Source organism: Gallinula chloropus, assembly GCF_964237585.1.
Source record: "Gallinula chloropus genome assembly, chromosome: 5".
NCBI lineage: Eukaryota > Metazoa > Chordata > Aves > Gruiformes > Rallidae > Gallinula > Gallinula chloropus.
In genome coordinates, this window is record NC_140090.1 from 20,765,391 (window position 1) to 20,792,499 (window position 27,109).

At 38.1% G+C, this 27,109-nt stretch overlaps 1 protein-coding gene across 1 annotated transcript in view; it reads right to left on the bottom strand.

Moving 5' to 3' along the window:
* Positions 1 to 27,109, bottom strand: part of STK39 (serine/threonine kinase 39) — a gene marked incomplete at its 3' end in the record, with an annotated part of 94,908 nt that overhangs the window by 44,476 nt on the left and 23,323 nt on the right. Inside the window, exons 3-10 of the mRNA XM_084265069.1 lie at positions 25,968 to 26,076; positions 24,528 to 24,669; positions 22,342 to 22,397; positions 17,948 to 18,057; positions 17,756 to 17,857; positions 17,441 to 17,574; positions 13,513 to 13,561; positions 13,341 to 13,406 (exon numbers count right to left, since the gene is read on the bottom strand). Of these exons, the coding sequence (XP_084121195.1) occupies positions 13,341 to 13,406; positions 13,513 to 13,561; positions 17,441 to 17,574; positions 17,756 to 17,857; positions 17,948 to 18,057; positions 22,342 to 22,397; positions 24,528 to 24,669; positions 25,968 to 26,076 (768 nt within the window). The remainder of the gene's footprint in view (positions 1 to 13,340; positions 13,407 to 13,512; positions 13,562 to 17,440; positions 17,575 to 17,755; positions 17,858 to 17,947; positions 18,058 to 22,341; positions 22,398 to 24,527; positions 24,670 to 25,967; positions 26,077 to 27,109) is intronic.

Below are 27,109 nucleotides of genomic sequence, written 5' to 3' on the forward strand. Positions count from 1 at the left end.
CCTGAAGACAAGAAGAAATAAAGTTCAAACCATGCTTACCTTGAGGACTTCAAAGCATAACTTAGGAATGAGTACTGCATAGCTCTCAATCTCATACAATCAAAACACCAAAAAAGCCAAGACTTCATGCTTTGTTTATCAACTTTCAGTGAGATTCAATAACACTTTACCCTTGAAAGAGCAGATCAACTTTTGGTTTCTTTTATTTTACAAACAGGTATATAGCATCTTCCACATACGATCTGTCCTTCAAAGAATGTATTATGCTGTTTCTGATTCATGTGATCTTGAACTCCTATTCTTTACATAAAGACAGTTAAAGTGTCTTCTATCTATGTTCCCCTTTTATTTTGGGAGGTCAGGGGTGTGGGATTGAAACTGTAAACATTATTTGGCACCTATATCCATAGTTTCTATCATAATGACATAGTGACTGCAAATTCATGATCCAACCTGCTGAAGTGAAGACACGTCTGCAGGCAACCATAGGCAAGCCTAGAATTATTAGTGGACTTCAGTCCAATTTCTCAGTCTCCCTTGTGTCAGTGCTAAAATTGGTAGAGAAGACCAGTAACATGAGAACAGGTACTCATTCTCAAGTGGCATTAGCAATTAGTGCTATAGGTAGTTTAAATCCTGTACTCTCATTCAAGTCCAGTTTGTAAATGTAAATTAGTTTTCTTAAAAGCTAGTGTATGAACAGCTGCCATGAGCAGTACTAACCTAAGACCAAAATTAACTTCTGAAGGGCCCGATGACAAGGGAAAAAAAGGAAATGGAAGCTAAGAACAGTAGCCTTAAGACTATTCCTAGCAACAATATAAAACAAGGGTTCTATTTGGAATACTGCAAATATTTTGAATTTCATTACTGATTATCATTTGAAAGATAGATAAAAGACGACTGATATCAAAGCAGCATGCTTGCATTTCACCCCAATGATTACAGAAGTGTATCAGTTGAGCATATTCTCCACATTTCTCTTGATACTCTGATACAGGTCTCCCATTGCACAGAAGGAAATAAAAAAGTGGACAAATTAAGTTATTTACCCAAAGTCACAAAGCAAATCAGATTCAAAGCATAGAACTGAATCAAAGTTCTTCTGTCTCCACAAAAATAAGGAAGAAGGTTTTTTACATTGCATGTGGAAGCTATATAAATGTTGTTGGTCTAAATACAGAGCATCAGTAGTTCTTTACACCAGGACTGTATCTCTCTCCTTCTGAAATATTTACTGAAAGGGAAATATACTCAATGCTAATTTGGGTTCTATTATTTTAAAAACCTAAATGCTCCTTCCAAAATATGACCTAAACTGAATCATAACTAACTAATAAACAAAACAGCGAAAGCCTTCAGCCTTACAAAGGCTAATTAGCACATATTAGAAAACATATTTCACATAAAAGAGATTAGCACATGGAGAATAAAAATGGATTTGAATGACTGGCATTTTAACTGCACCCAACACAAAAGCATCTCAGAACATCGTAATCTACAATGAAAAACAGCTTGTAGGAGGAAAAATTCAACAAGCCACTGACAGCACTACCACAGCTGTGGAAGAAAGACTCAGAATATAATCTGCAACAAAGTGTGCCTGGACAATTTAGTGAGTGGAAAAAAAAAATCATGATCACCACAAAATTATTAAACATAATTTATTGCTGGTTTTGGTGTTGCTGCTGGTTAAAGCTTATTGCAATATACACCAGTGCAAGAAAGATTTAAATGAAGGTGCTGACAGAAGTTATTTGTTCCCACCCTTGTAAAGTAGAATACAGCTGAGTTAACATTCCCAGCCAACAATAGCACATCACCTTTCCAGGGGTATGTCTGCTTAAACAGATGAACATGGCAACTGTACATCCTGTCCATCACAGGTTAGCCCAAACCTGCCTGACAGTGAGAGAACTCCAGCATCAGAATGTAGAAAGCTGCCCACATTTCCCACAGCTTGATGAAAAGCAGGCTACAGCATAAGGAAGCAAAACATAAATTGTTGTCTTCTAGGCACTGATGTGCTTGCTGTACGTAGATGTTAGAGACTGGGGAAAGAGGAATCTATTATTCATCACTGACTCTTTTGCTTCTGCAATCTCTTTACAAGTTTATTTTTGTAGGGTGACAAGGAAGGGAACGAACATTTTCTGAATATTAAGATATTTTTACTTGCTTATTCACGACTCAAAACAGCAAAGAACTGGGCCCACATACAGCTTTAGTATTTCCAGTGTCTAATCTAAAAACAAAACCAAAACCCAAACGCACAAAAAGGATGCACTGCAGGATACCAGTGCATATGTGCATAAAACATTACTGTAATTCATACATGGTACACACTAAAATCCATTCGTTCAGTAATAGTATTCACATGTTGTCTCTTTCCTCATTCTACAGGAAGACAACTGAACTAGTCATCTTGATTTTTCCCATTATCTCTATTATTTACACTCTGGCAGCTGAGCATTTGGGACAGAGTCCTGGGTAGCTTTAAAACATTCCTAACTCTGCTACACAAAAGACCATGGTGACCTGGAAGATGCATTTGTGTAAGCAAGATTGATGGCATTAATGAGCACGAAACATTTCAGCAACATTGAAGATGCCATGACACCCTCCATCTATGGGCAGGTAGAGCCCAAATGTAGTTTGTTCCTCAATCCCTGCAGAGGCAACAGTGTAGGCCCCACCCATTTAAAACACATCTGCAGAACTCTTAGTGGACGTGGAACCCTGACACTGCTCTCTTAACTAGCTAGAGAACACTCAGGACTGTTCTCCATGTTTGCACTTGAATTACTACAGAAGGCAATCTGCTTTTTTTCTTTTTAAACACACATCCTTCTGGAAATACTGCAGTGCAACAAATCTACCAGCTTAGCTTTTTCTGGAGATAAAATTGTATTTTACCACTGATGCCCTTCAGCTACATCTGCTAGTACAGTATTCAAGTTATGCACAATCCCATGTGCCCCAGAGAGCAGGAATGACAAGGTGGTTATTTAAACACAATTTTATTTATTTTCTTTTTATTTTGGCAGGTGCTGATCTCCCCTCTTCAGCAGCCAGTTATAGAACCCAAGGGAACAGCATGAAGCTGCGACAGGGGAGGTTTAGGCTGGATGTTAGGAAGAGGCTCTTTAATGAGAGGGTGGTTGGGCACTGGAACAGGCTCCCCAGGGAAGTGGTCACCGCACTGAGCTGATACACTCAGTCACATGCTCTGACCTGGCTGGCCCTGTGTGGAGCCAGGAGTTGGACTTGATGTTTACGGGTCCCTTCCAACTCAGGACATTCTGGGATTCTGGGATTTTAAGCCGTCTGTCCTAGCAAGAGACAAGATTTGACTTTCAGGCAGAAAACAGAAAGACCAGTCACCTGATGCTGTATATCTTCACCTTTCCCAAAGAGTGTGAAAATGGTTCTTATAGGAGACAGGACTCTCCCATTCCATAGATCCCAGAAGTTCTTATAGAACAGATATGCTGAATTACTTGTGCTAATATTACTCAGTCATTGGTAAGGTTTTTTGCATCCCACACCAATTCCTTTCTTGGTTTTGGCTTCATGTCCGTCCGTTCGCGTCCCCCTGCCAAATCAGAATTCCCAACAACTTCCCATCTCATACAACTTCATGAGAAGTATTTACAATGCCAGTTCCATGTCTTTATAGGAAGAATGATAACAAATAGGACATTACTGACCATTGATTTGGTTTTAGCACATTTTGCTCTCTGTATTTTTTCTATCAAAAAATCCCCAGACCCTTTCCTTCCATGTGCATCTTATCTGCAGAACAACTAGATTCTATAATTTTTACCTTCAGCCCTCCTGCAAACACTCAAACATTCAAATTTCAATCCCTACGTATATGCATTTATTTGCATTCCAATGCAATGAAAGAAATCAGCGTACCACTACATTTATCCAATCAGGGCACAAACCTTTTGCTTAAAACAGTTACACATTTAATCAGAGTTTAGCACTTGAGGTAAAAGGCAGACCACAGAGGAATTGCTTTCTTCCGTGTATTTTCATACACAAAAAAAAAAAAAAAGAGACTACCAGTCTTTTTGCATTAGAACTTCTACACCATACTCACATATGGGGGGAGGGGGGATGGGGATCAAATTGGAGGTCCAGGACAGAGCATGGATGCTCACATGTACACATCATGCTTTGTTCAAGAGTTGGGGCACCTCCTCAAGAGAAGGCTAGTCCCCACCCGACCCAGTCTCACAAGTCTTGTGAGCATCCTAATCCCCTCACTGCTGGCTATTCTTAAATTCCCCTGAGCTCATTATAATGAAAGGGCTTGTTTTTATTCTGATGCAACCTACAAAAATTCTGCAAAGCTGAATGTGCTCTATTCAAATGGGAACCTTGTGTTTTCTCACCACAACTGGTACAAACCATTATTATTAATGGAACGTACCACTACTTTCTTACGCACCCTGGCATTTCTGCTTTGTAGGGCTCAAAAGGCGTTATCACAGGAATTTGGTGTGAACATCCTGTTCTCTTAAGCCACTCCAGATACTGTAAATAAAATGGGGGAAAAGCCTTCCTCTTAGTCTTCCTTCTTTTCCTTGTGGCTTCTCTTCAATTGCACAACCATGCTTAGATTTTGTCCAAACTGCTGACTGAAAGGACAGAGAGGATTTATGGCTTTGCAGTCCCTGAAAAGCATCTTTAGACATTTCTGGTATGTATATTCCATACTTGAAACAACAGAACTTTTTGACATAAAAACCTAGAGAAGCTCCTAGGAAGCAAGCACATTATTGGTGTATCTCTCCCATGCCCTGAAGTCTCAGGGCTGTATTTCAGTATTTCAAGGTCACCTTACTGTGGTAGGAGACAAAGTGTCATTAGCACTTCAAGTGGTATGTCCTGAGTCAGTAAAAGCAAGGGCAGCAAATATTATTGCAAATATACCTGTTACATCTCACTAGAAAGATACAGGAACATCAAATCCTTCAATTCCAAGTCAAAAGCAAATGGTGTCTGCAAAACATAGCAACACTGAGAGAAACTGTTATCCCATTTAAAATTTTACACTGGAATAATGGCCAAAGTATTTAATTTACTTTTGAGGTCAAGCTTTCATAAATCATGCTTTGATCTCTCAGTCATTTTCTTCAAAAATTTAAACTGCACCTCTGTTGGAATTAAAATATGTATTCACAGCTATCTAGGACACCTTTCCAAAGCAGCTATTTATTGTTTGCTGTGACATGTGCAATGTTTATGGAACATTTATAATTACCTTCAATGAAATAAGTCAATCTGGAAAATGTGAGTCAGTGATGCAAACCTGCAAATATTTGTTTCTTCCTTAATGCAGCACAAAGTGTCACAAAAACCAAAAAGGCACATAAGTCATTTAAGAATTGGAAATACAGGAATTTGCACCATTTAGTGTAAATTGCCACTTCTACTCATTACTGGAATTACACTGGCAACTTAAACACAAGAAGCGTACATTTTCTTCCATGAAAGAGTACTGAATAAAGGAGGTTGCACTGAATAGGATTTCTTTAGCCCTGTATGGGTTCTTGAGCATCCTTTTTAAGGGCCAACACAGACAAGTCAACAAAGAATAGAAATCTGTTTAATAAAAAAAAACCCAAACCCATTTGTTTTAAATATTTATGACACTGGCTTGTTTTTATAGCCAAACACAAACAGTATCATGCTCACATGACAATGAATTTGACACCCGAGGGCATGGCCATCAATTGAGAATACTGCCATGCAATCTTACCTACGCTCACAGTTCAGAAATGGAATACAGTGGGGTGATCAGCGAGAGGAAAATAAAGCCATTAAAAGATGAAGGGAGAGCGGAGGAGGGAGCACATCGCTGCATCTCCAGAGGAAATACTAAATGTGAACAGATTCTAAACTGTAGAACCCCACCCACCCTGAAAGACTCCCTATCCAAAGCTCACACTCTTTTCTCTGCCTTCTCTCATTGGAAAAATGCTGCTTAGAGACAGCAAAATGTAGCGGCTCAAACTACGGACACTATATTGTCACATAAATATTCTGCAAACCAGCACAGGTAATTCTCTGCACCCCTAACTCTGCTTTCCAAGACCACAGGTTTTGCATACATACCTCAACATACTTCTGATCTCAGATCCAAAACTCTAACCTGATTTTGTTTTGAGAAATTGCAAATATCTCAGGAATCTCAGTAAAACGGCAAATGCTCAAGTTTATTAGTTCACTATGATTTTCGGTTTTCAGACTTTATTTCTCCATTTATTAGTTCCACTACATTAATTCCATTACTGAATGCTATTAACCAAAACTAATTCTTTAATTCACTTTTTAACAATAGTCCTTTCAGGCATGACTGTGTACCTGTGCTGAGGAGGACAGTTTCAATTAATTAGGCGGAGGAGATGCATTGTTTCTCAAAAGTAACACTTCACCTCAAAAACAGGGAATCCCAAAGGCACTACCAGGCACTACCTGATGGCTAATTCATACATGCAGAGAGGGGCTCTGTAATAGCCTCTTTCTTTTCTTTCCCTGGTCCTGTCCTCCCCCAATCAAATTAAGGAGCTACAGCCAAAGAGGTACCTGCAGGAATCAAAGGAACCCAATCAAAGATACAGAAAATCTGGCAAAGTAACTTGATGCTCTTAAAGATTAAGAAGAAAGGTCAAGATTTTTGTAGAACTTCTGTTTGTCTTTCCTGGCTGCTCAGATGAATGAGCATCACGATGGTGAACACTACTAAAAGACTTTGTTAGAGAGATCACTGGATCCTCCTTGCACAATGTCTGTTTTCCAGCTCCACCATCAGAAAGGATATTTCCTTTCATTCAAGCTGTTTACTTGCTTAAAATGGCTGGAAGGGAAAAGAAAGCTGACAAATACAGCCTCATGTAGAACTTTCATTATTGAGTAGACTTAAGGTGCATTCCACTGCCAGCAATATCATCACATTAAAGAATATTTAGGAAGATGGTCTAGTACTATAGAATTAAAAGAAGAATTTACTATGATTTTCACTTTTCAAGCTCGAAGACTTGAAAAATACCATTTCAAGGTGGAATTCTGACTCCTCCCCTTCTCTGTTTTCTGTAAGATTTCCATTTACTCAGCGACATAAATTACTATAATATACATTCTGTATTCCACACAGGTTTTAAAGAGACCTAAGCCTATTCCAGATATTTTAAAAAAATAAAGGCAACCAAAATGAAAATTTGAGTGCAGTTCTCCAAAAAGTTAGATGTGGACATGAAAATAACAAACCTAAATCCAAATTTTTCATAAAATCCTATTTTATAAGTCCACAGTGTTTATATTTTCGGTATCAGGAAGCAGCATGCATTCAAGAACACTATACAGCATTTAAAAACCACAGTCCTAGAGCCAGTCCTAACTGAGTGGTGCTCTGCCAGCCTGTGTGACTTCAGCTCAGGAAGGACTGAACCCTTCTCGAAGCCCTGCACATTAGATGTGGCTGCCCTCTGCTGCCTGTAAGTCCTGCACAGCACAGCTGGGATGCACCCATCTGTCATTCACCTGTTTCCCCCTTCCACTTCATGTACTACGTAACTTTACGCTTACCTGTGGATGCACAGTTAAATAATCTTCTTGTGGAGCTGCTTTTCAGTACCAAACAGAAACTGGACTCCACATATGAACTCTTACCATCCCAGCCCATTTTCCAGCTCTGTGCACCTTAAACTACCTGTTCTGATCAAAATCTTGAAGTCTTCAGCTCCAGCCATAGGTTTAACTTCTTGAGTCAAGATGACTTTTCAGCTACATTAAGTCCCCTGTAATAGCACTGGGCAGCACAACTTCAAGATGTCCTGCTGCATCTGTACTCTCAAAGTTCTCGACAGGAACTTCAGGAACATCACCAGTACAACAAATGCTCTGCCATTTTTTTGTGCTGTACTTGTAAAAGCTTTAAAAGTTCTAATCAGGAAAATGCATTTACATTTCCCTTTCTTTAAAGTATTTAGCATGGGCTCCTTTTTTTTTATTTGTTTGGGGTTTTTTGGGGGGAGGGGGTTGTTTGTTTATTTTTTAGAACTAGGAATGCCAAGGATTCAACTTCTCCATATGAAAGCAAAAACTTACACCTAAATATTCCATTAGTCCTTTCAACAAATGGTAACAGATGGAAACACTGTTTGTGAGCCACCTTACATTTACAGAATCCTCTTTGTAATTCATCGCCCCACACAACCTTCCTGACAGACTTCCCAAAAACATACAAAATCACAAGTAACATACATTTCTGCATCTTCCCAAAGCTTGCTACTTTTATGAACAAAGACACGCAGTAAGGCTTCTACTACCACCTTGCTCAGGGGAGTACAATGGGAAGCCTCATGACACTAAGGTGACCCTAGGCAAGCCAACCGGGGCTGCCTATGTTAACAAAATATTGATTTGGCCTATAGACCAGGAACAGACTTAGTAACAATTAATTCCACAGTCAATTTCCACTTACTGCACTGTTTCAAATCCAAAAGAGGTGATCTGGTTTTGGATGTCCTGCAAGTGAAGGGTTTGGTGCTTCATTTCTCGTAAGATAAAAAAGGAAAACCACCACCTCTCTGCACATGCCCAGCAATGCGCTGTCTCAGGACAATAAAATACAATTCTCTTCTGGTTAGTTACAAAATTTACTTCCCAAAGAATCTACCACCAGCATCAGGCATGCCTGGACTTCCTTTATCTTGTCTTGACTCTATTAAAGACAGGACTTAAGAATATCCTACGCTTGCATTTCACACTAAAGAAACCCTCCCCTCCAATACTCAAAGCTTCAACAGCTTAGATAAATGACAAATATTTAAAGCTACTGGTCTACTTAGAAAAATTCTCATTATTTACCAACCTGGTATTATATTAGTCCATGTTCTAGACGTTTTTGAGTAAGTCAACAGGGGACAAACAAGTTCACTAATGAGCAGATCAATGCTGTCACACAAGAGACAGCGACTCATACACCACACAAACTAATTCTGAAGTTGAACCAGGACAGTCCATGAACTGGAAAACACTATCCAATGTAGGTGAGGGCTACATTTTAATGATTAAGATGAATGACACGTGAGCTTTCAAACCCTGCCAAAATAAATAACACAAGTCATTGTAGAGATACCTGTTTACAGACATCTGAAGTAGAAGAGACACTCACTCAACTGAGCCAATTACTCTATAGCTTTCTTTAAGCTCATCTATTCAGTACTAGATTAGCTCCATTTAAGAATGCACAAAATCCAACTTCACATATTCTACACAGATGGCAAAAGCACCTGATGGAAGAAAGATGGACAAACCCATACACTGCATGCAGTACCTCGTATCTTATGGCACAAGTGCATTGAAGTACATCTGGCAGAAATGCTGACAACAACCTTTTTCCTCTGTCTGAAATGTTAAAGTAGACACATGTGTCTTCCCCTTAAAACACTTTCTGTTTTTACTACCCACTATCACACACGCTGCTTTCTCATGATGTGATTTTTTTCTTTCCTTAAATAGACATTTTATGGAAAAAGTTTTTACTTCCAACAACTTCTTGAAAATAAACACAAAACCCCCAATGTGGTCTGAATACCAATCTCTCCTCTATTTTTTCTAATAACATCCAACATAAGAACATTCACACTTTTCTTTTTTAGCACTGTTGTGGGCAAACTAAACAATAAACCCTCTGTGAGGGAGGGGCCTCCCACATACAAAATCTTGCCAAAACCACACTTGCAGTTCAGCTGCTGTGTTCCAGAAAGTGTTCCAGTGGAGCATGTCCCTTCTCTTCACACATCAGCATTGATGAACTAACTATTTCTTACAGTGTAAGGAGTTGTAGCAATCAATGCACATTTTTATTAATAACCTGATCACAAACTAATGTTGTCCTCTGCTTTTTGAAAAGTCTAGAGACCAGTAACACTAACACTCATCAGTAGGGAGGTTTATGTATCAGATTAAATCTCTTATTGAAACAAGCAAACGCTGCTCATGTATGACTTGCTCGGATGCAATCATGCTCTAAGAGCTGTCCAAGAAATCTGTGATCTAATTACATTTTCCTCAGTAAATTCAGGGGATTGTTAATTTTTTCTATAAGGTAACATGACCATTTCCCTAAAATATCTGTACTGCAGAGCTAGAATTCCAACTCATAACTAAAGCTATTTCTACTGAACTTTTAATAAAATCTGGTATCCCACTAATCATCTCTTTATGCTGTCAGAGGTTTTTCCCAGTAGCTTACAACTCTGAGCTCTAAAGAGCTTTTATGAACAGTGCAGAGCAATACCATCTTCCCAAGACTAGAATTCAAGCACAATTATTACTCAGATTTTTTTAAACTAGAAGCACTTCAGACAGCAAGAAAATGAAATGCAGATACATGTTTTTCCCTGTTCACTTTGTAAAAGTAGCAGTCATGCAGGAGGTTTTCAAAATTAAAGAAACAGGATTATAAAACCACAGAATTGACCCGGGGCCTTTGGGCATACAGAGCACTTACAGTTATAATTAATTTTTTAGTGTGACAAGATTTCAAAGCCGACTGTGGAATTCTGGAAGCTTTTTTTCTATTCCAATATAGCAATTCTAATCACATATGAAATGACTTCACATTCAGTTCAAAATTAAAACCACTTCAATATGTGTTCATAAGTAGCATATCTAAACTCTTGTTAAACTGATGTATAATGGGTGTACACAGCTCTGATCCAAGCAGGACAGAGCAGGCTGCTCTACCATCACGCCACCTGTACAAGGCAGAGGCTGCATGCAGGGCTCCCACACTGCTGTCAGTCCCAGAAGTGTGGCAACAGAAAGTGCTCCCACTTACCAGACCACACTGAGCTCACGCCGTTTGCCAGACTCTTTTCTCCAGTTCTTGACACCAAAAGCACTCTCTCACAAATGAGCAGCCACATTCATGAAACCCAGAATTAATTGCCAGGAAGAATTTATATGGTGTAACACTCATTTCTGTGGATCAGTACTAGTATATACTTAAGCAGGTTCTGCTCCTGGGCAAGTCAATTCCAAAACTGTTTCAGTGTTATCCTTAATTACTAGATTAGGGTCAGGAAGAAGAGCATTGTTTAAAAATTAACAGAATTAAAAGGAAATAAAGGAAATAAAGAAATACTGGGACAGGGAGAATATGGGCACAAAGATGCAGTTTACAATTCTGATATTAAACAGGTTTTTTAAACACACAGTGTAGGTGTTGTTTAATTATCGAATTGGCTTTAAAAACAGCACACATCTTTACAGCATCAGATGTTTTCCTCACACATACAAGACCATGTGTACTTGCTTTCAGGATTTGACAAACAGACCTGAACTCACATTTAGTCAAAACGGTTGCCAAGTATAATCTGTAAAGGCAGAATCAAAACATGAGAACACTATGTCAAGAGAAAAGAATTTAAAGTTAAAACTAAACTGAGGCTGGAGTTCTGGGCAGCAAGGCAAAGAAGTTATACATATAGTGAATTCAAGAAAAATTAAATTACTGCAGGGCAGATCTGACAACTGTGCTAGCCATGGTGCTGCTGATCACTGGTTACAGGCACCTCGCACCAAGTGCTACAGAAGATCACTTAAGCAGCGATGACATCAGCTCCTTACCATCTCCTGCCCTAGTGACATTCTTTTTACCCCGTTACAGGGGTTACTTCTTGCAAGTGTGACCTCTTAGACATTTCACATGTTAATGTTTGAGCAATCAAACTCTACTTACATAAGCTCTTTTAAATAAAACTCCATCTTTTTAATATTAAAATACATTTATATTTTACGGTATCTTAAAACAGCAGCTACATGCAAAGTTGTAAGAAGTGAATTAAATTTTAAATCCCTGATGAATTTTAATATTGTGTCCTTTCAAAAATAAATAATTCAGCACTTTCACTACCTAAAACCTAAATATTTTTCCATTTATGCTGTAATGAAAAGATCTATTAATTTGTATCTAGCACTGTACAGCTTTGATTTCTTAAGAATCACTCTTCTTCCACATTATAAAGAATTGACCAAAAAGTCATTCAGAAAGCTATTTCTGGTGGTGCACAGGAGGCTACCAGGCATTCATTGTGTAATTCCAGATTCTTACTTAAAGAAATAAGTACGTGTCTGTACATATGAACGAACATGCAGTCCCTAAAGCTGCTCTCAGGACACAAATGGGAAATGAATGTCATAAGGCACATGCTCTGACAGAAACCTAGCTGGTACTATAACATGTCTCAATTACTCCTGTATGGCCCAAGATGTAAAATGAAAAACAAACGGCTGGGTATTTTTTTCTGCGGGCATTGCTGCCACCGCATGGCCACACAGGAGAATTACACCTACCCTTCTGCTACACCTTGCAGATGCTAACCTGCTCAGCACAGCATCCCTTCTACAAGCCCTCTCAATCCAGTTTCCTACTCCAGCCTCTCACAAAGCCCCAGCACTGCCACTGATTTCCCAAATAACTTCCACCTAAAATTAAATTCGAAGGAACTGAAAGCATTCACAGCTTGCTGACAGTGTCTTCACTGTATAGGCCACCAGCTGCAGGAACCATTCCATGTTGTAAAATGATGCCAAACGGATATCCACAAAGAAAACAGAAAATCTTACAAGTGCCAGTCCAGATAACTGAAGACTAACTGATGTGCCAACAAATGCTGAAAGTTCCTTTCCTGAAGGGCACTCCTCATACCATCCTCCCAGAAAGCTTGCCTTCAGAATCCTGGTCTCAGCATACTACCCTGCCACCTGCAGAGACTCAGCAATCTCCAGGCAGGTTCCTCATGCTGAGGAGACATAGCAAATTAAGTTACCACAGAGAGGGAGTTCCATAATTTCTCACACACAACAACAGGAGTCTCCATTCATTCCTGTTTAATTGCTCTTACAAACAGTAACTTTATATTTAAGTTTTAAAATATTTACTTGTTAAGCTTGGGAAAGCCTTTCTTTAGGTGACGAGTGAAGGTATGAATTCTGCAGCTTATGAACCTATATGCTCACAGGTTGCTTTTTATTTGCATGATTTCACCTGCAGCTTTCCAAAAGGGAGTGGGAAAAAAACGTATCACGCATGAAGACAAATACCACACATCATTTTGGCAAGGCCAGTAAGGAAGCCAAGTTGCCCCAGGGCTTCCTGGAGAAAGCTGGGCTGCAGACACCATTCATTCAACAGCCACTGTTTCTGAAGAACTACATAAGAGAATGGCTCAGTCAACTAAATAAAGGGTAAAGCAGCTGGACAGTCCCTGCTTTCTATTGCATGCCAATCAAGAAAGAGATGGGAATACACTCACCTTTTTTGCTCTTTGTGCTATATTAGGTGTCCTAGTGAGCAGCTTTTCAATCAGGTATTCTCTATTCTGAAAAACCAACATTTGGTTAAGTTAAAAATCAATACAAGAAAGGAAGAAATTTCATGTAGATTTTAAGACAGAGCAAAATTTACTCGTAGGGTAAACGTTTTACCTTGGCTTTCTGGAAAAATTTGCATTTTAAAAGTTCTGCTGCTGTGGGCCTGAAAGATCAATAATAAATTAGAACAGAAAACAAAGACCCCTCTCAGTGAATACAGTACAAGGCGTTAGTTACACCGTACATCTCTAAAACTTTGAATTAGTACTGTATGAATGGGGAGTGAATGATAACTGCTATTGAATTAATTCACACATACTCACTTACCACACATGTAAAAATTAAGCTTCCCTACAGCAAAAGTATAAAAAAATAATCAGTCTAAGTTGCCAATTTTCCTCTTTTTTCTTTCAACAGAAATACATTTTACCCTTGAAATAAACAAACAAGGGAGGGGGTGGTGGTGTTAAAAAAAAAAAAAAAAAAAAAGTATCATGTTCTTCCCAAGAGACTCAGTGAATGCAACTGAACTTTGCCTCACAGCAACAAAAGAACATATTTTCCCAACAGTAAAAGAATACTGGTAGCAGATACTCCTTCACTGATGTCTGCAGGTATTCACAAGAAACTGTACTGACACTATTAACATGATGCATAAACCAAAGAGTTACCAGAAGCATCTTCCAACCAATCAGAAATATAAAAATCAATGCAACAGTTGTAAAGCTGGAGACATTTCACTTTTACTTGCAGTTCTGTTCAAGTTTCTCCCCATCAAGTTTATATTTTTGATGTTTTCAACAAGGTAATCACAGTCTTACAGCTACTGAAGTGGCTTCAACAGCAGGATTTGTGTCCCCGAACTACAGGGATCTAAAAAGCTACTTATCTAGCCAAAGCTAGGCTCTGGTACTGAAGCAGACTCTGGAGAGAAAGTTAAGCATTTGTCATGGTTTTACCCCGGCTGAGAGCTGAGATCCACGCAGCTGCCTGCTCTTTAAAGGAAAAGAGCAGGGGAAGGGGGAAGGGGGGGGTGAGGCAAGGGAAGGGAAATGGAAGGGGCAAATAACAACCCCAAAAAAAAGAAACCAAAAGGCCCATGGGTTGGGATAAGGATAGTTTACTAAAATAGCAGAAAGATAAAATATAACAATGCTAACAGGACTTTAGAGCAAAAATATATGAAACTGTTGATACACAATGCAGTTTCTCACCAAACCCACAGCTCAGGCCGTGCCACCCAGAGCCGTCCCAGAATCCGACTGTCCCCCAAAAACTGCGCGTCCCGGAGCCGCCCCTCTCCTCCTCCCATCAGCCCCCCTTTATACTGGTCAGGACTTAATTGGCAAGGAATACTCTCTTTGGCCCCTTTGGGTCACCTGTCCTGGCTTCGCCCCTCCTTTTCTCATGAATAGAGAAATATGAAGAGCTGAGAAAGTCCTTGACTGTCTGACAGCAACTAAAACCATCAGGGTGTTATCAGCACTGCTCCCATTTTAACTCTCAAACACAGCATTCCATCCACTGCTACAAAAGAAGTTAACTCCATCCTGATTGAAACCGGGACAGCATTTCTTGGCATGAAACAAAATACTTCAGGTTCTTTTTCATCCTTCTGATTAGGAGTCCATACCATTATCTAAGACTAATTCTGACATAGCTAAATTCAGGGAATGCAAAAATCTCCAAGATTCATCATTTCTAAATGAGCAGAAACAACATCTGCAAAAGTTTTCTATTAGAATTAAAGCAAGAGGTAACAGTGGAAAACTTCAATTTGTAAAATTTCACTCTTAAAAAAAAAAACCACAAAAACCACCACCAAAATCAGAAGCAGTTTATTTCTCTAATTTCAGACACATCTGAAGAATAAGTGAAAAAAGAGTACGTCATGTGTATGTTCACTCCTGACAGAAATAATGAAACAACTCCTGACATCAATAAAGAGCATCCAATTTAGACACAAACAGTTGTTCCATAGAGTACTTATTTTTCTTACTCTCCAAAGGACCAAACTCTTTTTTTATAGAGTTCTTAGTAGTGGTACTGTGGAGACCACCAGGCTTAGCAGCAATTCACAGATAGAACTTTAAAGCTTTAACTTTTTTTTTTAATGTTCCCCTTCCAAGTTTTATCTCAAACTCACTCTGAACTTTAAGAAAAGTTTCAGTGATCCAGTACCATCCCATCTCGTAACAGGAATATGCACAGTTAAAAAGCCAGAGTCTTAGTAAAGTTTTATCCAAACTAGTATGTTCTCTATTCCTCTAACATCAATTATGCTAGACACTTCTGAACTGGTCTGGACAGACATTGCAGCTCAGGACTGTAAGCAGCATCCTTGTTACTGGGGAGTGAGAGAAACACTCATATACAGATCCCCAAAAGAAAACATCATGGTCTGAGACAACAGCAGCACCATGCCAGTTCTAGAATTTGCCACAAAGACCAGGCATTTCTCCCACAATCAACACAATGACTATGGAGGTATCCCTGTGCAAAATTATATCCTGGCTATGGAGAAACACGAAAAATAGCAATGACCCCACAATGTAAGGATACTTACTCCCTAAGTAGAGTAACTGTCCTATCTGCTGGTCTAATTGTTCAATTCAAGGCAAAACTGAGCATGAAAATAACGCACATGTTTAAATATCAGTGTAACTAGTTATAGACTGATGTTCAGCACTGATGTCGTAACTACGGATCAGGTAACTCAGCACTAAGTATTCAAGGAGAGAAGGAAAAACATTTTATTTACTTCACATGTTTTCATACCAATTTAATCTTACCCTGAAAATTGGACATGGGACATGAAAAGAATGTTGAATACCCAGAAGGCGTTTCATTCTTATCTGTAAGCAGCCAAACTGTTTTGCTAAGCCTAATGTATCAGAACTTGCTACTAAAACCACCAACTGTAAAGGTTTGGGAATCGGGAACCAGTACACAAACAATCCTCAGGGGGGAAGGGGGACAGAAATCAAAAGACTTCAGGAGTAAAGCTGTTGCCATGTAGCATTTTTTTTTGTTATACTTTTTCTCTAGCATTGCTGCAGTTACCCTTTCAACTTGACTCCCTAAAACATTATCCTGGACTTAAACTAGCATAACAGCAGTCAAGAGAAGTACACACCAGACTCACGCAGTACTCGACCAGAATGGCGTGCTCAGAACCATTTTATTCCCAGAAATATCACCTTTGAAACTCTTCCAGAAAGTGTATACTAAATACTCTTAGGAAATACCATAAGGTAGAATGTGCCTCCTCCTTCAGAAAAAAAAAAAAAAAAAAAAAAATCTACAAAAACTGGTAGGCATAAAAATTAATAGAGGATAAATAAATTAATTGTTCTGGGAACTCTGGACCCCAACAATGTCTTTGGAATAGATGTTGAATATTTTCATCACCTTGGCTATCCCATTTACAAAACACAACAAGAAAGAAAGAAAAAAAAAAATCACAAAGACACTACGACATGCAATTGCCTACATAAACATGAGAAAAGCCCTAAAGAAGCTTGGAGCTCCTAACCTTACAGTAACAAATAAATATCTATTAATAAGTAATTTTCTCTGGTAATATCCAAGTTAATGACAATGCTAAGCTTACATCACAAAATGAGAAAAAAACAACATAAAATTACGTATTTATTTTAAAGTTCTTTTAAGGGCCAAGAGACAGATATGTTTGCTCACCAACTGTTCTGTGTGGTCAATCTGAACAACCTTTTTAGACTCAGGCACAATATTAAAATTTGTATCTTGCCTCAGATAAGAAATTAAGATTTAGAGCAAGGACTTGAGTTTGATCAGATTTTAATTCAACAGTACATTTAAATATAAATAAATTAACAACACCAAAGAAAAAAATGTAAGTGACAATTATGAGGCAATTTCTTCTTTCCAGATTATGATGATCGAAGGCTGCTCCTTCCAAAATTCAAGTCATACTCTTAAAGATGATGTTTAAACACCAGAATTTTCAGTAGTCTGTGTAGTTTAAAAACTAATTCCACTGTACATGGCAATAATGACCTACCTTTTGGAAGGATCTTTTTGAAGGCATAATGAAATTAGTTTTCTAAAGGATTTGCCATACTTTTTCATCATCTCCTTGTCCTCTACACCTGTCTCTAAAGTGGGAGGATCATTTTGAAGTGTCAGCATTAAAACCTACAGCAAACACGAAAGAGAGGTACTATAAGCAAAATCAATTCAAAACGTAGAAGTTAATATAAGTATTCCACAGAATACAGACACAAATATTTTGAGTTGCTGTTGGAAATGAAGCAGTGCTATCTAGCTACATTAATAATACAGGTAACAGTATGAAGTAATACAAAGTGATTGTTACTTTCATAGGAGGGTATTTGTGATAAGGTGCTGCTCCTGTTGCTAATTCAATGGCTGTTATCCCAAAACTCCACATATCAGCTTTGAAGTCATAACCTCGCACCTGGAACAGAACCAGAAAGGAAAAACAAGGTGGGGATGTCTCAAGTCCAAAAAATTAAAAACTGAAAGTGTATTTTAACATTAGGAATACCTGCTCCATTACTTCAGGGGCCATCCAACATGGAGTACCAACAAATGTTTTCCTTACTTTGTTACGAGTAACATCACCTCCCGTTGCTAAGAATGCACTAACACCAAAATCTGGGAAGAGGGAAAAAAGCCATAGTCTGTTAAACCAACAAATCAAAAGTTCTGGCACTTTAGAAATGAGGTCAATCCATAAAGGTATACTTACAGAAACTCTCCATAGCAGAGCATACATTTGTTTCATGACACACTGTTCTTGAAATGTTACAGAAGAGATTACAGAGTTTTATCTGAGATCTACACTACAGCATCATCAGGTTTGACCTCCTAATATGTACCTTCCTGGATATGGTTACAGACTCCAGCACATATGTTACTTCAGGTTTTCAAATGCACCCTTTGAGCCAAAGTCTGCAAGGTTTGCATCTGCTGCTGTTCAAAGATATGGCATAGCTTCTGTATAACTATTAAATCTGAATGCGCCTTGAACAAGATATAAGCATAAACACTTCTGGGGATTTGAGAAATCAAAGATAATTGGCAAAGTGATCAACAACAAATACTTAATAGTATACCATGACATTAATAGTTTTTTCCAAATTCCAATATAGCAAAAAAACCTTCTTAGTGCTGTGTTAACCTATTGCTACATCAGGGATAGCCTTATGGAAGAAGGCAGGGATAAATGGAAGAAAGAAGAGCAGGTTACCAATGTATGGAGAAATATTGGAATTTTGAATGAAGCTATATGAAGAGTATTTCAGACTGTGCTATTTACAACCCAGTTATGCTGAAATCAAGCAGTTTTCAATAGACCTACTTAATTTTTTTATTTTCCTATATTTTTCTTATTGTTCTCTGATTTTATGGTTGGGGGAAAAAAAAAAATATAAATCAGCAACTACAGCAACTGTAGCTTTATCATTACTTTCCACTAAACAACCACTAAGCATCACAGACTCAAATTCTGAACCTCTTTCACAACACTAAAACACACAAAAATACAGTGGACGTTTTTGTATTTCTGAAAAGCGTGAACAGCCTCAGAAACACCTGCTTGTAAGTTTTTAATGCCCTAAGAACCAATGCTGGTATTTGTGACTGTTTTCTGAAGAGGAACTATTGCATAGAAAGAAAAGATGACTAAGCAATTTATTTTCTTAAAATTAGCATAAAAAGGGAGAGATATGGAAAAAAATGTATGTCCTCTTAGTGCCAAAGATAGTTTGTAATGGACAATTGTTTACAGGTGCTCTCAGAAACTGAGATACACAGGTAAAATCCTGATTTAATCTTTATCTCCTGCTGTTTCTGCTTACTAGCATAACATCAATTTTGAAAAGGACAACAAATATAAATGGGTGACAATTAAAAAAAAAACCAAACACCACAACCAACAACCCATAAGCTAAGTAAAATATCCTACTGCATAAGCTTCAAAAATATTGCAACACCTTACTGAGAAAGATGTGATGAGTATTTAATTAAGTCAAGTGAAAATTTCACTACAAACTAGTCAAACACTATTGTATGTTTACAGAGAGAAAGAATGCTTTGATAGCTACTCAACAAAAACAAGACCTTTATTTCCCATCCCAGACACAGCTTTCACAATTACAGGTTACTGAAGAAGAGACATGACCTACCATGGCAAGCTTCCTATCATGCAGGAGACAAAGCACTATTGAGAACAAGTTACATAAAGAGGAAATGGAAATGTAGTACAATGAAAGAGATAAGCAATCCAACAGCATTAAGTGCTAAAAGTCACAGCTAATACCAAAAAAAACCCCAAATTTAAGGAAGAGCCCTGATTTCACTGTATCAGTAAAACATTCTGAATTTAACAGACTCAGAGCTTCCCAAATAAGCGTAACCTACAAATCATTTATTCCCTGACATTGTTTGCACCTCAGGTTGTGGCTCCTGACCAAGCTTCAGGCAAAAAAAAGCTCTAGCGTCAAGATCAGGAAGCCACTGCTTCTATGGCAGGAGAGCTGCAAAACAGCTACTGCAGGAAGGCACATGCTACAACAACATTTCGCCCCTAAATTTCTCACCCCAAGAAATACTTGTGCAATGGGTTAAGGTCACACAGCCACCTATGCACAAAACCAAAGAGCAGGTTTCAATAAAACTGTCATTTCTTATATGTCTGAAGACATCATATAGCCCATACCTCCTACATTTCCACCAGTATCAGTGTGTAATTGCTCTTTGCTATATGTTCCTTACCTCATCTCACATATTTGTTCCTTTACAGGTTTCTGACCTTCACCAGGCAATTCAAGCTTAGAAGGCTGAAACCCTGATGAAGTACCAATCATCTTGTCTGCCTAAAGCACCAGCTGTTACAATCCCAATAGTTTTATGTAGAATGTTAGAGCTGAAGAACTACACTGACTGACTAACATTATATTTTCCATAGTTAAAAAACTTTTCTGCTCTGGAGAGAGAAATTTTGTACTTTAAAAACAAGTCTCCACAATGCAAACAAAACACAAACCATGTATTTTCCTCTTTCCCACCAAAGACTTGGCAGTTTTCCTGGGCAGAAACCTCCAAGGTCCAGGCAGAAACCTCCAAACTGTCCCAATTCTCTGAAGAATCTATGCTCTTCATCTGTATCTGCACAAACCTTCTGTTGGAGGAACACTGGACCAAGCTTCATTTGTGGGCCATAGCCCCTTTGAAGCCAGAAATGCTAATATGGAAAATTGTGTCTTATTACTCCTCATACATATTATCAGTGTGTGCTATGGATACATCTCTTCATTAAAGCAGCATAGGGTGCAGGAGAATGAGCAGCCACCAGAACCTAAGTAGCTCTAGCAAATCAAAATAAGAAAAAATATTAGGTATCAGTTCTCCAAAGATCAAAGGAGATTTTACTTTGTCAAGGAAAGAAAAAAAAAAAAAAAAAGGGTGTCAGTCTCTTTGACATTCAAAATTAGCTTTCAGTTAAAGTCTGATGTTCAGCTGTCCCAAACAGAACAGCCCCACACACCATCACAGAAAGACACATTCCACGTATCTACCCAGCCACTAAACTTCCTCAGCCCTGCAGCACAATTAAAGTCTTACTCATTAAGATGCCCGCAGCAAAAAGGAGGAGAAGGTCAACAAACCAAGCCCTGGAGTTGAAATAGAAAGGGATAAATGAAGGTATTGTTTGAATGTTATCTCATTACTGGGAGAGGAGATTTCAGTATGTGTGAAAGTAATCATCTAAAGTCAACAGCTTTATTTCACATGGCTCATAAGATTTTATCTTTCAACTTTCTAGTTGCTATTATTTTTAATTAAAATTAGTTGTCTGGACATATACCCCTTTACAATTTAAGATGACCTAAAAAATACCTTAACAGCACAGACCCAGAATCATAGCAGTTGCCCAAAGTGCTTTATAAAGTGAAGACAACTGTAGGGTATAATCAAATGAATAAATAAATATTAAGTATCTTATTAAAATTCAACTCTGTAAAATTGATTACCTATTTAAAAAGTCTTGAACTCGAAACCAAAGAATTAAAACTCCTCCAACTACTAAATGGTTCACTTGCCAGTCAATCTTTTCCTGTCTAGTTTCACAGACTTCAGACACTAGCACGTTTAAAGCCCTCCAAACAAACTTTCACAGTATTTTCAAAGCACTTTTGGCTATAGTCATTTCTATTACTGAGAGGTACTGAACACAAGGCCTTGCATTGCTGGGTCATGAGCTATATACTAACAGTGGAAGGCTTGGGAGTATGTTGGGAGAGGGGGAAGGTATTAGTACCTACTCATTCTATTTTCCAGATATCTCATGCCACCTCGAGATGGTGCATGGGGTCCTGCTCAGAACTTAAGCTCATATAAAAGACCAAATAATAGGATTCTCACAGACTACCACTCAAGAGGCATAAAGATATATGCAGAGAAAATTTCAAATGCTGAACTGTATCCAACAAATACTGCTGCAAAATGTCATTCTCAATTGAGGTATTTCATGCATCTCAGTGATGAGCTGTTATAACCAAGGTATTCACAAAGGGCAGTATCTACAGATTTTTGAATCCCCAAGAACTACTGCAATTATTTGCAGATATAAATGAAATAAACTTGAACAGGAATGTGAGTCACTAGTGTTTGCAGGCTGTTTAAGATACATGGGTGATACAAAAGGAAACATTAAGAGAACATTAAAAATTGTCCTTATATATTTGATGGGACAGAAAGATTCTGAGTGATTTCTAACTCATGTAATTAACCAAGAATCCTGAAATCTGATAATTTGCAGCTACATCAGTCCACAAGGAACAGTTAAAAGCCCTGGAAAAACTTGTATCAGTAGCTCTAATCTAGCTACAATTAACTTGTTCTTTTATGAAACCATTGCTCTACTACTGCCATTACCTGCTATTTGTACAGAGCCATCTTCACCCAGAAGAATGTTGCCCGCCTTCAAATCCCTAGAACGCACAAACAGAGGTTACCTTTATGTGTGAAAGTACATATGTGCACATTTTATGTAAGTAAACACACACTGCATACTAATTGGTTTCACATGATAACTTTTCAAAATGTGAAAAAACAGAAACAGGAACTGAAGTATAAAATATAACTGATTCACAATAAAACGGAGCACAAATTCTCACAAGCTCATTCTCATATAATACTACTCAAATTCAGCTGAGGCATGAAATGAGCAGAATTCAGGGATAGACTTTGAAAATAGAAATACTTAGGGCCAAAGTATTTTCTACCACATTTTATAAATATAGACTGAAAACCAAAGAGCTTTCAGAGTTTTCAAGCCAGAATTAACGCTTTCTCGCATCCAACTGCGCCACTAATAAAGTTCTCTTTGATCACTTCAGAGAAGACGCATCTTCAACAATGGTAAAAATACTGTACATTTCTACACAATGACAATTAAAACTCAGGAATAGCAACCATATTATGCTCCAGGGTACCATGATGAAGAATTACTTGACACTGAATCTGTCAAAAATTCAGCAAGTTCTTAACAGTCACCTATATCCATTTAACACACTGGTTACACGCAGTGTTAAAAAGAAACCTTTCTGGCTGGCTTTTGTTGGGTTTTTTGATAGAAATGTGCATCCCATTCTTAATGCACAGGGTAGACCTCTCATACAGAATATATCATAAACATTACGAATTTGTGCAAATCAACCTTAGCAAGATTTACTGAAAATAATTAGCACATTCTACTGAAAGATAATATAACCTGTTTCCTTATACATAAATATGAGTGCATTGGAACAACAGAACCAAACCCCTGTAATGATTTTGGAAACAGTAAATACCACCTTACACAGCATTCCCTTAACTACCACAGCTTTCACCTACAATACGCATGGGAAAAGGAATGTACATAGTATTGTCTTTAACAGGCTTTCTCTGGTACTGCAGAGTTTACAAATTAGAAGTTATAAAAAAAAGGAGAAATCTCAAATACAACAAATGGATGTAAACACATACATATATTTCTATTTAAGAACAGACAAGGGGATTTCTCAAATTCAACTTCAAAGGCTCTTGTTATCCTTTAAAGCTAATGAACGTTCCTTCTCTTCCGTCAGCTTAACAGAATACTAAGAATAAGGTTTGAGGCAAGTCTTTGGTATTCCAGACCAGAAGTCAAGATAATTGTTCTTTATTTCTCCATTTATCTCAATTTTCCTCTCTGCAAAAGGAGGAAATAGTTGTTGATTTACATCAGAGCCAGTTCATTTATAAGAGATAGTAACTGCTCTTTATGCGTACTACTTCTGTGCTACATCTGCACTACCTCCATTCTCAGAGTTCCATCTGTAGCAAATCTGCTTTTTGTTTAAAAGATTCCCTATGAAGGTTAATATTTGAAACAGACAGAGCGCCTGTTGTAGGCATCTTCCTTAAAAGGCAAATTCACCTCAGTAAAATTCATTTGGGATGTCAGAGTACAGCACTTTCAACACTCCAACAGTAGAAGCAACCTGTCGATTGCTACAGCAGAGGTGTATAGACCACACTGGGAGATCTGCACAATTTAAACTGAGGAAATCAGTGGAGAGTATATATATATATAACACAGCAATCACTAGATGCATATACACCAAGATGCTGTCCAACAGTACCAATCCCAGCTTCACATGAGGCCATCAAGAGAGGTCTGCGGAGTTGTAATAGATATTACCAGGAAAACACAAATTTCACATTTATACAGCTGTGCCCAAGTACCTATGATTACAGGTACCGTGCAACACAATACCCAAGTCACAGACCACATCACATAAATTAGATTCAGATTAGATATTTGGAGTACGAGCAGGCACAGCAGTACAGAACACTGGAATACTTAGTGCAGCACAGAACTATTCTAACTATAGGACAGACAGGATAAAGACCAAGCAAGTACTAAGCATTAATAACAAACTGCAGCCTCTTAAGATTATAGCATCTGCCCAAGATGGCACTTATGGTATGTGACAGAGCCAATATAATTTGCTTAGCCAAGCAACTGCAGCTGTCTGGTATCAACAAACTATAAAACACAACTCTGAAAATGCTTTTCCCTCTGTGTATGCTCCTACCTGTGAATTTGCCCGTTCCTGTGTAGATAGTCTAAGCCCTCCAAAACTTCTTTAAGAATTGTTGCTATTATGGGTTCTTCAAGTACACCATTTTTATGTTCTCCTCTGTTGACAATATACTTTATTATATCAAGCATTGAACCTATATTGCAGATTTAAGAAAGAAAAAAAGCATATATACAGCATTACCACATCAGATTGAGAAAATTATATTTCTTCTTTCTTTCTATGCTGCCACAATTTAATTCTTTGCACATACCTCCAAAGATCTCATACAACTATCTTCCAGAATAAAGTATACTGCTACCTCATTAAAGACAGAGAAACAAAGCACTGGTTTTATCAAGAATACTATAACGCTCAATGATCCATTAGAAAGGTCTGCAAACAGCTTGCTAAACTACCATTTATTAAAAATTCAGGACTATCCCACATTTAAACATGTACAACAAAGGGTCTGGTTTCTTATCCAGCTTAGATTATGGTTCATGTATTCGCAATGTCAACATGCAGCTGTAAGGCTGAAGGGAGATATTCTCTGCAAACAAATTATGACAACAACCCTAGTGACACATAGTTTGACACTAAACTTTGGCTGTTATAAGTATCAAGGAATCTAATTTTCTTTATATCCAAGAATTTTCCAACAGCACACAGTAACTTCCTGTCATGATGCACTGGTTTCTCTCAGGGTCTATGCTTGCTTTTGATTGAACTGGATAACTCAACCAAATGTGACATAACCCATGTTATTTTATGAGTATTTCCTGTTCTTGCTTTCTAGCATGATGGTGAAGTAGACTCCTGAAATCATGACTAATCTTGAAAAAACATGATGTAATAACTAGGACCACCTCATCTTATTTTGGAATGTTGCTTTTCTAAGCCACAAGCACATTCAGTTCAGCCCCTTCTTCCTCTCCCAGAACCAAGTAAGATTTTTATACTGTTATAAAAATGGTTTATCACCATAAAAATGTAGTGAGTGTTTGGTTAGTTTAAGCAATAAAAAGGATACAGCATGTATAATGCCTGTTCTAGGAAGAACCTTCCTTGAATAAGCAATGAGAAACACTCAAAATCAGAAATATATGCATTTTTACAAAAATAGAGTGGATTCTAGAGAAACTCAATAAAAGGCCACACTGACAGAAAGTACTTAATTCTCATCAGTTTTCTCTACATGGTCTTAATAGAGAATTTTAATATATTGATTCAGAAAAAAACCCAGTAGTTACATCAACGGAATTTATCTGAGTAATTCTTAGCCTGTACTATCAATATACATATACAAACATTTTAAGCTATAACACACCTATATCTCAAAGCTCATCCCACATAGTCCTTATTTGGTTTAGGTCAATTAACTCAAAAATTGTACCTTAAGAAAAAAAATCATACAATTTCCTTGTAGTTTAACAGGTAAATCCAGTAACTTACCCCCACTTAACAGCTTCATAACCAGCCAAAGTTCATCCTTCACCACAAAAGATGTGTAATAGGTTACCACATTAGGGTGATTGCATTGACTCATTGCCTGAATTTCTTTCTGGAAGAAATACAAAGCCCAACACAACACAGCCAGGTATCAATTTTGCTTGTATAGAGAGAAAGTTTAATTTCCAAAATGAAATAATGTAACAGAACTGAAGTATGCAGTTTAGGCATCAAGGCACCAAACATTTCAATTTACCTATAGATCTGCATGCAAGACAAAACATTATCGCAAAGAACACGAGGGAGGTTTGGCCAGGAGATACAGGCATGTCTACATCAGTTTTCTTCTGAGAGCAAAGTTATTACTGTTAAAGTCCCTAATTCAGGTGAAGCAATGAGGAATGAGCTGTCTCCAAGAGCTGAAGGTGCGGGTACAGGCTGGACAACAAAATGTAAGGAAACATTAAAACCTACTGCCTTTCCTGTTAAAAAAGGATATGAAGAAAGTAGAATGGGAGCAGGTGGGAAAGGAAGAAGGAAGGTGTCAGACAAAGGACACAGCACCACTGCCCAGCTACTGTGGGATGGACAGGTGGACACCAGAGTCACGCAATCAAACAGAAGCGCAAGAGTAAAAAGCGATGTTACAGACCAAAAGTCAGAGGAAACAATCAACTAGAAACCGCAGTCACCAACAGATGTGCAACATGGCACTACCAAGTAAAATCATCTATGCCATGACACAGTTGCACACTTAAAGAATGACAGCCTTCTATCTGTTATTTCAAGCTGAATCCTTTTTCTATTCACTCCCTCATGTAACGCCTTTCTGGCAGCTCTCCTTATCCTGTCAATACTTTACACAGGACCCCTCAGGCCCCTTTTTTGTACTGGAGGGCTTGGCTCTATATCAATATAACACCACAACACTACTTCTCCTCTACTTCTGGTCACACAGCCCTGATTGATCCCTGATGCTAGAGGTTATGGTCATGAAGAGTGAGCCAGACAGAGAGCTAATCCAGCTAAAAAATTAACTCTTACACCCTCCCTTCCCTCTCTCCCATGGAACATGGACTCATGTTCCTTGCTGACTCACCAGCAGTGGCACAAGGCAGGCCTATGGCAGTCCCACTTTGATTAAA